Raw genomic sequence first — 13,712 nt, 5'->3', positions numbered from 1 at the left:
TACAAAAATCAGTTGTGATGGTGGTCCATACCTGTAATCCTTGCTATTCTAAAGGCTGAAGTGGTAGGATCACTTGTGCCCAAGAGGCAGAGGTGGCAGTGAGCCCAGATCACACCACTGCACTCCAGCCTTGGTGACAGAGCAAGACCCTGTCTCGAAAAAAAAAAAAAAAAAAAAGGCTGGGTGCAGTGGCTCAAGCCTGTAATCCCAGCACTTTGGGAGGCCGAGGTGGGTGGATCACGAGGTCAAGAGATCGAGACTGTCCTGGTCAACATGGTGAAACCCCGTCTCTACTAAAAATACAAAAAATTAGCTGGGCATGGTGGCGCGTGCCTGTAATCCCAGCTACTCAGGAGGCTGAGGCAGGAGAACTGCCTGAACCCAGGAGGCGGAGGTTGCGGTGAGCCGAGATCGTGCCATTGCACTCCAGCCTGGGTAACAAGAGCGAAACTCCATCTCAAAAAAAAAAAGCGATCCCATTATTTAAACCATTTGAATATACTCAGCCTCAGGTTTCTGTAAAATTAGAAAAATCAGCATTGTGAGGGAGGCATAAAGGAGTTTAATAAAGAAACAATGTGGGCTATTTGGCTGGTTTTTATCCCATACAAAGCAGTGAATCCTCCTCCTAACCATGCAAAGTCACTATCTTTAAAGGGTTGCACTGGCTTCCTGGGCTCCTGCTACATTATTTAAAAGCAAAAATAAAAATACCTCTTTGCAGCACTTCCTTAGTTAGATGCAGTTGAAAGGAATAATAAGGTTAATTTTAAAAAGAAAATAAGGACAGTTAATAAAAGATTAACTACAAAGCCAAAAGCCACACAAATCATTCTGCGCTTGCTGTGCAAACCTTTCCTCCCTGGCAACCTGACATTTGCTTTCCAGAGTAGGCTCATTTAATATTCACAAAGAAAGTTATGTGATGGGAGCTTGTTAACTCTGAGAACAGAGAGTAAACTGTCCAGGCCACTTCACCTGACACAATTAGGCTCTGAGTTGTAGGTCACATTACCATAAGCAGCTCTGGCAGTCTCTGGTGTCCTCCTGTGAGCATCCCTGCAAAGCTCCATGTGCCCCTCTTGGCTACTCCTTGTAATGAATTAAATATATGTTAGTGTCACAGATTAGGCCACTGACTTCCATCATCTGAGCTATGATGGAAAAAAACCTCACTTGTAACATTAGTGAAACTGTACTAATGCTAATCCCTTGAAAAGGACCATAAACTCAAAGACCTACAGGGGTTAAGTGAAGTTGACTTGAAGTGGGGATGGTGGCAAACTGTCTAAAGGGGCACGCCGTGTCTGAAGAGGAACCCATTACTCAGCTATGGCCATCACAACTATGCAGATGTGTAGGGCTGCTGTTGGCAGCATTTTCAATTTTTCAAGAAGCTCCAAATATATATTAAATAGATACATATATATTTATATATATATATTTAAATATATATATAGTTAATATATATATAAATATAACTCCAAGACTCCATTCCATCTCTCTCTCTCTCTCTCTCTCTCTCTCTATATATATATATATATGTATGTATACATATGTATATATATACACACACTTTTTTTTTTTTTTTTGAGATGGCGTCTTGCTCCGTCACCCAGGCTGGAATGCAGTGACGATCTCAGTTCACTGCAACCTATGCCTCCCAGGTTCAAGTGATTCTCCTGCCTCAGCCTCCAAAGTAGCTGGGACTACAGGTATGCACCACCACACCTGGCTAATTTTTGTATTTTTAGTAGAGACGGGATTTCACCCTGTTGGCCAGGCTGGTTTCGAACTCCTGACCTCAGGTGATCTGCCCACCTTGGCCTCCGAAAGTGCTGGGATTACAGGCATGAGCCACCATGCCCAGCCCAAATTCACATTTTATACAGAACTTTCTGATTTATAAATGTAGGCAACTGATTGTAAAATACACTGTGACCTCTATAGAATCTGGACCCATAAATCTGTTTCTACATCTGGAAGGGAACTTGAGAGTCTTCCAAGTTCAATGCCTTCATTTGACAGATGGGAAAAGTGAATCCCAAAGTGGAGAAATGACATTCCTATGGCCAAATAACTAGTTCAGCAAAAGCCAGATCTGAAGGAATACCTGCTTGCCATGTCCTGCATCAGTTTCACTCCCCCAATGAGAAAAAGGTTAGTGGCTTTCGGCCTAGTTTAAAAGTTAGCAATAAACTCACTGGCATGCGCCTGCAGCCCCAACTACCTGGGAGGCTGAGGTGGGAAGATCACTTGAACCCAGAAGTTCAAGTACAGCCTGGACAAGCTAGCAAGACCCCATTTCTAAAAAAAAAAAAAAGAAAAGTTACCAGACCCAAGTCTGGCCTACAGTGTGTCTAGAACGTCATTGACTGGCCAGTCTACATTTTTACTTTCTCTGGCTTCTGGACAATGGATTATGAGGCATTGTGTTACTATATGAAGCAATGAAGTAGTATTAGGGCAGAGCATTTTGGTTCTAACCTGATCTTCCCCTCACCTGGAGCACTGCACTGCAGCATGGCCCTGCTACATGGAACCTGCTACATGTTACGGTTCCGTGTCCGAGACAAGCAAGGTTCACGCAGCAGGAGGAAATTAAGTCCAAAACTTACATTCACCTAACACGCCCATTAACCTCAGTGGGAGTTATGCTTTCAGGAATTGCAAGGTCAGCAATTGAACTAGAATGAAGCAGTAAAGCTCCTCGTAGGTTATTGTTAGGATTGTATAATTCCAGCTTCCTATTTGCAAAATAATTTTTTTTTTTTTTTTTTTTTTTTTTTTTTTTTTTTTTTGAGAGACAAGGTCTTGCTCTGTCACCCAGGCTGGAGTGTAGTAGCATGATCATAGCTCACTGTAACCTCAAAAAGAGTTCATGTTTAACCTAGTTCGATCTCCCTCTACTGACTGTTGGGGCAGGGCCTACAAAAGAGCCTTTGTTTGGACCCAAATTGTGGTGCCTGGTTGAAGAAATTTGGCAAATCACAAAAGTCAGGACAGGCACCAACAAAGTTGAGAGAACACACTCAGCAGTGTCTGCCCCCTTGGCCCATGGGATTCACCATATTCCATTTCAGCAACCAGTGCCTAGGACGGTGCCTGGTACACAGGAGGTAATAACTGTTTAGTGAATGAATGAAACAAAGAATAGATGGGTTCCCATGCCTTGCCAGACTTATTTAATATAATTTCCATGTTAACATGGCAGAATGAGTGACTACCTCAGCTGCTTCCTTGGAGCCATCCAAGTAAAGGCTGGGAATCAATAGGAGGAGCAGGCTCTGGGGCTGTCCTGACACAAAGTTATTTATTTATTTATTTATTATTTTTTTTTTTTTTGAGACAGAGTTTCGCTCTTGTTACCCAGGCTGGAGTGCAATGGCACGATCTCGGCTCACCGCAACCTCTGCCTCCTGGGTTCAGGCAATTCTCCTGCCTCAGCCTCCTGAGTAGCTGGGATTACAGGCACGAGCCACCATGCCCAGCTAATTTTTTGTATTTTTAGTAGAGACAGGGTTTCACCATGTTGACCAGGATGGTCTCGATCTCTCGACCTCGTGATCCACCTGCCTCGGCCTCCCAAAGTGCTGGGATTACAGGCTTGAGCCACCGCGCCCGGCCCTGACACAAAGTTATTTTTTAAGCCCTATTTTTAAGCTATGCATGGCTGGATGTGGAGGTGGGGGGCCTATTGAGGCTCTTGCTGGGCCTCCCTGAGTTGGTAAGCTGAAAATCTTCTGCAGGCTTCCATAATTCTTTTTGTTTTTTTTTTTCTAATTTTTATTTTTTAGGCTGGGCACAGTGACTCACACCTGTAATCCAGAACTTTGGGAGGCCAAGGTAGGTGGATCATGAGGTCAGGAGTTTGAGACCACCCTGGCCAACATGGTGAAGCCCCATCTCCACTAAAAATATAAAAATTACCCGGGTATGGTGGTGCGTGCCTGTAATCTCAGCTACTCAGGAGGCTGAGGCAGGAGAATCACTTGAATCTGGGAGGTGGAGGTTGCAGTGAGCTGAGATCATGCCACTGTACTCCAGGCTGGGTGACAGAGCAAGACTCTGTCTTTAAAAAATAAATAAATATTTTGTTTTTTAGAGATAGGGTCTTGCTAAGTTGCCCATCCCAATCTCATTACTCACATATTTTTGGGGAACTGAGAGTTCAGAATGACAAGTAAAAAGTTAATACCCTCTCCTAAATGCAGAAGAGCCTAATAAACCAAATAAACATCCCCACCACCACCCACCCACTGCCGCTTGTTTTTTCTGAGACAGTCTTGCTCTGCTACCCAGATTGGAGTGTAGTGTTGTGATCTTGGCTCACTCCACTTCCTGGGTTCAAGCGATTCTTGTGCCTCAGCCACCCAAGTAGCTGAGCTTATAGGCCTTGGCCACCATGCCTGGCTAATTTTTGTATTTTTGGTAGAGACAGGGTTCTGCCATGTTGGCCAGGCTGGTCTTGAACTCCTTGCCTCAAGTGATCCACTTGCCTCGGCCTCCCAAAGTGCTAGGATTATAGGATAAGCCACCACACCCAGCCAGCGGAACACCTTTCAATCAATTCCCCTCGAGCAGGGCCATCTTGTGCTTATGAAGAGCAAAGTATGCTTATCCCAGCTGTACCATTGTAACTGTACCATTTAATGTACATGTAATGTAATGTACCATGTAATGCTGTAATGTACCATTTTCACATTAAAGTAGGTCACGACTAGGTAGATACAGAACTCTAGAACCAAGCAAGCATGTTTAAAATCAAGGTCATGGAGGTGAATAGGGCTTAAAAAATAACTACCTAGTTCTTTCCTCTGTCTATAATAGTAAGTTAGGCTCTATAGCTGAACCTACTCAGAAATCTAAGAATTTCTCCATTTTAAACGACTTTCTTTTTTTTTTTTTTTTTTTTTTGAGACGGAGTTTCGCTCTTGTTACCCAGGCTGGAGTGCAATGGCACGATCTCGGCTCACCGCAACCTCCGCCTCCTGGGTTCAGGCAATTCTCCTGCCTCAGCCTCCTGAGTAGCTGGGATTACAGGCACGCGCCACCACGCCCAGCTAGTTTTTTTTTTGTATTTTTAATAGAGACGGGGTTTCACCATGTTGACCAGGATGGTCTCGATCTCTTGACCTCGTGATCCACCCGCCTCAAAGGCTGGGATTACAGGCTTGAGCCACCGCGCCCGGCTTAAACGACTTTCTTAAAACAGAAGTCTATCCTATGGAATCCATTCCAATGTTTTACATGACTTAAAATTCTTAAACTCCTAGTCCAAAATCCCATGGTCAATGCCATGCCCCTGGTTCTTTTTGTACTGAGTCCAAGGCAACTGGTTGATATCTTATCAAAACCCTTGATTGGCTAAAGGCTATTTATTTATCCTTTTTTTATTCTTTTTTTGAGATGGAGTCTCCTTCCATCGCCCAGCCTGGAGTACAGTGGCGCGATCTCTGGTCACTGCAACCTCCACCCCCCAGGTTCAAGCAATTCTTGTGCCTCAGCCTCCCAAGTAGCTGGGATCAAAGGTGCCCATCACCACACCTGGATAATTTTTGTATTTTTAGTAGAGATGAGTTTTCACCATATTGGTCAGACTGGTCTTGAACTCCTGAGTAATCTACCTGCCTTGGCCTCCCAAAGTGCTGGGATTATAGGCGTGAGCCACCACGTCCACCCTGAAGCTTGTTACTTAAAAACTAAATTATTCAGCTCCTGATGATAAGGACCATGGCTTATAACTTTCTGTATCCTCCAATAAAGTCTTCAGGTATAGATGGAATTCAAGTTATTTACCATCCTTGAACCTTTCTTTAATGTTCTTAATATTATTATTTAACTATGGAAAAACTGAATCTATCACTTTGCTAAAAGTTTAACCAGGACACCTTATAAAGAAAAGAAAACCTACCATTTTTACTCTTTCCTTCCTTCCTTTCTCCTTCCTTCTCTTTCTTTCTTTCTTTCCCCTCCCTCCCTCCCTCTTTCTGTGACAGAGTCTCACTCTGTTGCCCAGCCTGGAGTGCAGTGGTACAATCTTGGCTCACTGCAACCTCCGCCTCCCAGGTTCAAGCAATTCTTGTATCTCGGCCTCCCAAGTAGCTGGGATTACATACACATGCCATGACGCCCAGCTACATTTTGAATTTTTAGTAGAGATGGGGTCTCACCATCTTGGCCAGGCTTGTCTCGAACTCCTGACCTTAAGTGATCCACTCACCTTGGCCTCCCAAAGTGCTGGGATTATAGGCATAAGCTATCATACCCAGAATATTTATTTATTATTTTTTAGAGACAGGGTCTTGCTCTGTCACCCAGCTGGAGTGCAGTGGTGTGATCATAGCTCACTGTAGCCTGGAACTCCTGAGCTCAAGCGATCTCTTACCTCAGCCTCTCTATTAGCTGGGACTACAGGTCTGGGACCACCTGAGACCACCATACCTGGTCATTTTTACATCTCTTAGCTGTCTTTTTAAAAAACAAACTCTATTCCTGATCCATTTGGGATAATTTACAATAGATAATCACTATGTCATCAGTCATTAGGGTGAGATATTTGTGATTCAAAGATATTTATGATTCATTTGTTTTCTTGAGACACTGGGTTCAAAGATGTCTATGATACATTTGTTTTCTTAATTCAATTACAAAAAAAGGAAGAAAATAGCATTTGTTTAGGTTCGGTGGCTCACGCCTGTAATCCCAGCACTTTGGGAGGCTGGAGCAGGCGGATCATGAGGTTGAGACCATCCTGGCGAACACAGTAAAACCCCATCTCTACTAAAATACAAAAAATTAGCCCAGCGTGGTGGCACGTGCCTATAGTCCCAGCTACTCGGGAGGCTGAGGCAGGAGAATTGCTTGAACCTGGGAGGCAGAGGTTGCAGTGAGCCGAGATCGTGCCACTGAACTCCAGCCTGGGCGACAGAGCGAGACTCTATATATAAGAAATAAAAAATAAAAAATAAAAATAAAAAAAAAAGCATTTGTTTGAAAACTACCTCAACGTTTCTCCTACCAAACATGATTTGGCAATCTTTTGGCATGAATAGTATGATTGCAGTAGGAGCTTTGTTTAATAAGTAAACATAGTGAAAAGTTCAAAAGGTGCCATGCAAAAGATCGAAAGGAAGATTCTTTTCCTGAGACCCTCTGCCAACTGTTACTCTTCTGATGCCTTTCCTGCTTCGTGAACAAGCCTTAAGACAGCTTCTCTGTTCCGTTTTTGACCACTATGTGGCACCAGAACTTTGAATTAGGAAATAGAAAAAAAATCTGCTTAACTAGTCTTCATATGATTTGCTGTGAACCTTTAATCAATACCTGCTAAAAATAATAATTCGGTTTTTTTTCCATTGATTTGGAATATGGTGGCTCTCTACCATCTGTTGTTGTCTTTTCTTTTGTCTTTTCTTTTGAGACAGTTCTGCTCTGTCAACCAGGTTGGAGTACAATGATATAATGTTGACTCACTGCAGCCTCAACTTCCTGGGTTCAAGCGATTCTCCTGCCTCAGCCTCCCAAGTCGTTGGGACTACAGATGTACACCACCATGCCAAGCTAATTTTTTTGTACTTTTAGTAGAGATGGGATTTCACCATGTTGGCCAGGCTGGTCTCAAACTCCTGACCTCAGGTGATCTGCCTGCCTCGGCCTCTCAAAGTGCTGGGATTATAGGCATGAGCCACTGCGCCCAGCCCATTAGTTGTTTCTTATGGTCTCTGCCATGGGGAAAAGCAGGTTAAAAAACATGCAAATCACTACTGTGGTCCCCTGGTTGGCTGTAGATTTAGCAGCTTTTCTTTGTGCCACAGCAGCCTCCAGCAGCATCGGGAACACATCTGGACTTCACACTGTCAGACTCTTCTGCAAGCTTAAATGGATCTGTGATTACAACCTGTCAAAAGGCAAACCAAAATGAAAGCACAAGTTAAAGGTGTTTTGATGTACCCAAACACTAATATTTCTGTTTGATTTAGGTTGATTTACATAGAACAGAGATAAAATGTTACAATCCATGGGGTCCTGAGAGTAACATCAGTCATTCTGCCTTAAAGCCACTTACTTCCTGAAGCTCCTAATGAAATGATTACAACTTTCAAGGTAAAATTCACTTAATGCTTTTTAAAGGCCGGGCGTGGTGGCTCAAGCCTGTAATCCCAGCACTTTGGGAGGCCGAGGCGGGTAGATCACGAGGTCAAGATATCGAGACCGTCCTGGTCAACATGGTGAAACCCCATCTCTACTAAAAATACAAAACATTAGCTGGGCATGGTGGCACGTGCCTGTAATCCCAGCTACTCAGGAGGCTGAGGCAGGAGAATTGCCTGAACCCAGGACGCGGAGGTTGCAGTGAGCCGAGATCGCGTCATTGCACTCCAGCTTGGGTAACAAGAGCGAAAACTCCATCTCAAAAAAAAAAAAAAAAAAAAAGCTTTTTAAAGATGGTCCCTATTGGGCCAAGCATTGATTTTTGCTCAGTTGATTTTGTTTTATGGGATTATCATTTGCATATGCCTTTTAAACCTCTTTGGAACAGAGATACTGAAATGCTAAAACTTACTCTCTTCCTTTATTCTGATCTCCAGAAACATTTATACCAAACAGGAAAGTGAGTCCCAGATGTAGGGCTGTCATTTGTCAATTGCTGATGCTCAGATGAAATTGCCAACAATGGCCACACAGATCTCAGAGGAGAAAACATGGAGTTTTTAGAAGGTAACACTGCTGTATTTCTTTTCCCTCCTTTCATCTCCAAATGAGGTACCTCTAACAATAGAACCAGTGGGGCCAGAGAAAAGCCAGGCACAAAGAGAGAAAATCAAGAGCCTAGGGGCAGGCACAGTGACTCACACCTATAATCCTGGCATTTGGGGAGGCGGAGACAGGTGGATCACATGAGGCCAGGAGTTTGAAACCAGCCTGGGCAATATGGCAAAACCTCATCTCTACTAAAAATACAAAAAATTAGCCAGGCATGGTGGCTAATTTAGTATGTTTAGTCTCAGCTACTTGGGAGGCTGAGGCAGGAGAATTGCTTGAACCTAGGAGGTGGAGGTTGCAGTGAGCTGGGATCACACCACTGCACTCCAGCCTAGGAGACAGAACAAACTCTATCTCAAAAAAAAAAAGCATGAACGTGCTACTTTAAATATTGGTAATGAATTCATTAAACATAAGTTTACAGTCCTACTACTTATTGCTGGTCACTGCAAATCGAGGGGTGTACAAGGCAGGCACAGACTACATTCATGAAACTGACAGACTATTGGACCGTTCCCTTTGCTGAAGTGACTGACTTCCTGGTGGCCTTGGTCTCTCTGTCCCTCAGTGCTTACCTTTCTAAAACAAAAAGGTCTGCCTGCATCTGGTGAGATGAGCATCTGGCAGGGGATCGCCAAGCCTGGACAAAGGCCAGCTCTGCTGGTTGCTACAGCTTAGCCTTCATATCAATTGCATTTCCACCTCCCAGTATACTGGAACTACTGCTTGAAAGGGTTCACCCTGGCCTCCCATAGTGGCTTATGCTTATAATCCCGGCACTCTGGGAGGCCAAGGGAAGTGGATCACTTGAGGTCAGGAGTTCAAGACCAGCCTGGCCAACATGGTGAAACCCCATCTCTAGCAAAAATACAAAAATTAACTGGACGTGGTGGCACACATCTCTGATCCCAGCTACTTGGGAGGCTGAGACAAGAGAATCGCTTGATCCCAGGAGGTGAAGGAAGCAGTGAGTGAAGATTGCATCATTGCACTCCAGCCTGAACAATGAAGTAAAACTCTGTCTAAATAAATAAATAAATCACGCCTGTAATCCCAGCACCTTGGGAGGCTGAGGGGGGTGGATCACAAGGTCAAGAGATGGAGACCATCCTGGCCAACATGGTGAAACCCCGTCTCTACTAAAAATACAAAAATTAGCTGGGCGTGGTGGCACACACCTGTAGTCCCAGCTACTCAGGAGGCTGAAGCAGGAGAATCGTTTAAACCCAGGAGGCAGAGGTTGCAGTGAGCCAAGATCAAACCACTGTACTCCAGCCTGGTGACAGAGTGGGACTCTGTCTCAAAAAAGAAAAAAGAAAAAGAAAGAGTTTGCCCCTCCTCTTTTTCACCCAGAAAAATGATTTTCCATACCCTTCTTCTTCCCACTCAATGTTATCTACCAATAGGAAGCGATGATATCAATATCACTTCCAAACACATTCTTCTAGTTCAAAAAGATCTCAAGACTTTAAGGAAATGAAAGGTGGGGTACCCAGATAAGCAGTCCTTTCCTGCACCAACATCCTATGAGTCTATGAAAAGTTTAACTATGGAGAGACAGAGCAGCACACTGGTTTAGAGTGTCCGCTCCAGAATCAGATGTGGGTTCAAATTCCCTACTTTCTAGCTGTATAACTTTGGATTTGTAAATGAATCTTTCAGAGCCTGAGTCTCTCCATCTGTCAAATGAAGGTAATAAGGGTTATTGGGAGGACTAAATGATACGGTGCCTTAAACATATTAACTATTCAATATTATGGGCCGGGCGCAGTGGCTCACACCTGTAATCCCAGCACTTTGGGAGGCTGAGGTGTGCGGATCACGAGGTCTGGAGTTTGAGAGCATTCTGGCTAACATGGTGAAACCCCGTCTCTACTAAAAGATACAAAAAATTAGCTGGGTGTGGTGGCACACAGCTGTAGTCCCAGCTACTCGGGAGGCTGATGCAGGAGAATCGCTTAAACCTGGGAGGTGGAGGTTGCAGTGAGCCGAGATTGCGCCACTGCACTCCAGCCTGGGCAACAGAGCAAGACTCCATTTCAAAAAACAAACAAACAAAAACTATTCAATAAAAGTTAATTCCTCTGTATTATTGCTATGGTTGTTAATGCTATTACTGCCATTACTATTAAACAAGACAGTCCATAGCCCTAATCCTGTCTGCATCATTTCAGATGCTGCAGTGTTTTGTTGTTTTTTTGTTTTTGAGAGGGAGTCTCCCTTTGTTGCCCAGGCTGGAGGGCAGTGGCATGATCTTGGATCACTGCAACCTCCGCCTCCAGGTTCAAGCGATTCTCCTGCCTCAGCCTCCCGAAAACCTGGAATTACAGGCACCTGCCACCACACCTGGCTAATTTTTTGTATTTTCAGTAGAGGGGGGTTTCACCATGTTCGACAGGCTGCTCTTGAACTCCTGAACTCAAGTGATCCACCTGCCTCTGTCTCCCAAAGTGCTGGGATTACAGGCATGAGCCACTGCACCCAGCCAGATGCTGCAGTGTTTTAACAGTGTTATTATTTTAATAGCAAAATACACTTTGCTTATCACGATTAAAAAGAAGATGAAGAAAAGAAAAAGCAGAAGAGGTCTCAAACGTTAAGTATATATAATACCCTTCCTGCCACCTACGTGTACTCTCTGTACTCCAGTGTTTATCATAAAGGTCTTCCGTTTAAAAAAAAAAAAAGAAAGAAAGAAAGATAAGAATATCCTCCCTTAAGAGCACAAGGTTATATTCCTAGGTCACACAGCTGTTTCATTTATTAAAATCTTGCTTCAGTGTTCTTTATTCCCATTTCAAAAACTTGAAACTGACCCAAAGACATTGGCACATCTGCAGGCTGAAATAAATTAAAATCAGAAAGGAGATCTTACGTTGGGATAAACCAGGTCAAATATGTGGAATTTTACAGTTTATATCTGAGGTCAAGAACCTCCCGTACGTGCACTCCACGCACCCTGGGAGGGAGAACAAGGACAGCTATGCTGAAAGAAAATGGCTTCTGTAAAGGCAAACTCATTTAACTCCTTTTTTCAAAAAAAAAAAAAAAAAAAAAAAATAGCCAGAGTAGCCAGGCGCTGTGGCTCACACCTGTAATCCCAGCACTTTAGGAGGCTGAGGCAGGCAGATCACCTGAGGGCAGGAGTTCAAGACCAGCCTGACTAACACAGTGAAACCCCATCTCTACTAAAAATACAAAAATTAACTGGGTATGGTGGCACGCGCCTGTAGTCCCAGCTACTTGGGAGGCTGAGGCAGGAGAATCGCTTGAATCCAGGAGGCAGAGGTTGTAGTGAGCCAAGACCATGCCATTGCAGTCCACCCTGGGTGACAGAGTGAGACTTTGTCTCAAAAAAAAAAAAAAAAAAAAAAAAAAGCCAACAAACAAAAAGCCAAAGAGGAGGTTAAAAAATTGACTTATCTTTAACTTCTATGCACTGAGATACTGTAATCTTGGTTTTAGTTACAGACTTACAGCAATTAGCTATACAAAACATAAGCATTGTTAAAACCTTTTAAGCTAAGGAATTTAGAGACTTCTGTTGTGCTACAATGTTTTTTGTGGTCTTTCCGTAATTTATTCTAAAAAATTTTTTTGAAATATATGTCTATTTCCATAAATCTCATAATTTGGAGTACTATACCTAGAAGACTTTAACATGAGGTACCTTTATATCCTCTCAGTAATAATTTTCTTTTAAGTCTTCAGGGAGCAGGAAATTCTTTATGGTTTGGATGGATGAAAAGGTGCCACATATGTAATAACCCAGGAGGCAGAGTCCCTTATTTTGCCAGCTGCTTAGGCATCAGTGTACCCATTTTTGATTTGGAAGGTCTGAATTAATTCTCTCAAAACTGGCCATTATAATCTCAAACACCTACCTCTTCTGTAATAGGTCCCTGGGCCCTAGAGAAGGGTGCTTATATAATTTTAGCATCAGGGAATTTGCAGTGAAAAGCAGATCAGGACCAGTGGTATTCCAAATGAGGAATTCTCTAGCCTTGGAATACCATAATTCTGGTTTTTTGGAAGTAAAACTAAGAGATATAAATAACATTAATAATATGACAGTCAAAAGAGTATTCGTGTGTCAGAACAGAAAAAGAAACCTATTCCATTAGGGCACAAACTAAAAACATGAAGAAAAATTATAACCTGGTTTATCTTTAGAGGGTTGTTGTAGCCAAGAAATAATTAATGATTCAATATGCACTCAAAAAACAAAAGTCTAGGCTGGAAATCTAGCAACAGGTGTTATATTTTTCCTTTGAAAACATTTCTTTCTCTAGCCTTCTTTTTTTTTTTTTTTTTTTTTTTTGAGTCTCACTCCATTGCCCAGGCTGGAGTGCAGTGATGAAATCTTGGCTCACTGCCCTCCACCTCCCTGGGCTCAAGCAATCCTCCCATCTCAGCCTCCTGAGTAGCTGGGACTACTGGCATGCGCCACCATGCCCAGGTAATTTTTTTGTATTTTTGGTGGAGACAGTGTTTCACTATGTTGCCCAGGCTGGTCTTAAACTTCTGAGCTCGAGCAACCCACCTGTCTCAGCCTCCCAAAGTACTGGGATTATGGATGTGAACTACTGCGCCCAGCCCCTGCTTTCATACTAAAGACAGATTATACTTTGCTTGATCATTCACATAAAGTCCAGCAAAAATTTGATTGGCCATGTAGGCTCTTTTCAAGTTGGCTTTGCTAGAACTTTATCTAAAAATGTTATTCCAGTCAAAGCCTTGGCAAAATAACCAGTGTCTCCAATTATCCTGTTTCAAAAGAAAAGACTCTTACTAAAATATGCAAATAACTATGTTACCATAAAATCAGAATATTCACAAAAGTTTCCTGAATTTTGGAGAACTTGTTAAAGTAGGTATAATAACTAGTCAGGCGTGAGCAGGGCAGGAAAAGGCTCCCCCAGCAGATCCCACCAGGAATATCAGGT

The 13,712-nt window shown here is 43.1% G+C and overlaps 1 protein-coding gene across 1 annotated transcript in view; it reads right to left on the bottom strand.

Annotated features, from left to right (window-relative positions):
- Positions 1-2,756: 2,756 nt before the first annotated feature.
- The window catches only part of AS3MT (arsenite methyltransferase), a 42,587-nt gene continuing 31,631 nt past the window's right edge, over positions 2,757-13,712 (bottom strand). The window contains exon 11 of the mRNA XM_010333124.2: positions 2,757-7,900. Within this exon, the coding sequence (XP_010331426.1) occupies positions 7,793-7,900 (108 nt within the window). The 3' untranslated portion in view covers positions 2,757-7,792. The remainder of the gene's footprint in view (positions 7,901-13,712) is intronic.

The sequence above is a fragment of the Saimiri boliviensis genome, chromosome 12 (genome assembly GCF_048565385.1).
Source record: "Saimiri boliviensis isolate mSaiBol1 chromosome 12, mSaiBol1.pri, whole genome shotgun sequence".
In the NCBI taxonomy this organism is placed as follows: domain Eukaryota; kingdom Metazoa; phylum Chordata; class Mammalia; order Primates; family Cebidae; genus Saimiri; species Saimiri boliviensis.
The sequence above is the reverse complement of the archived record's forward strand: the minus strand, read 5'-3'. Positions and strand labels throughout refer to the sequence as shown.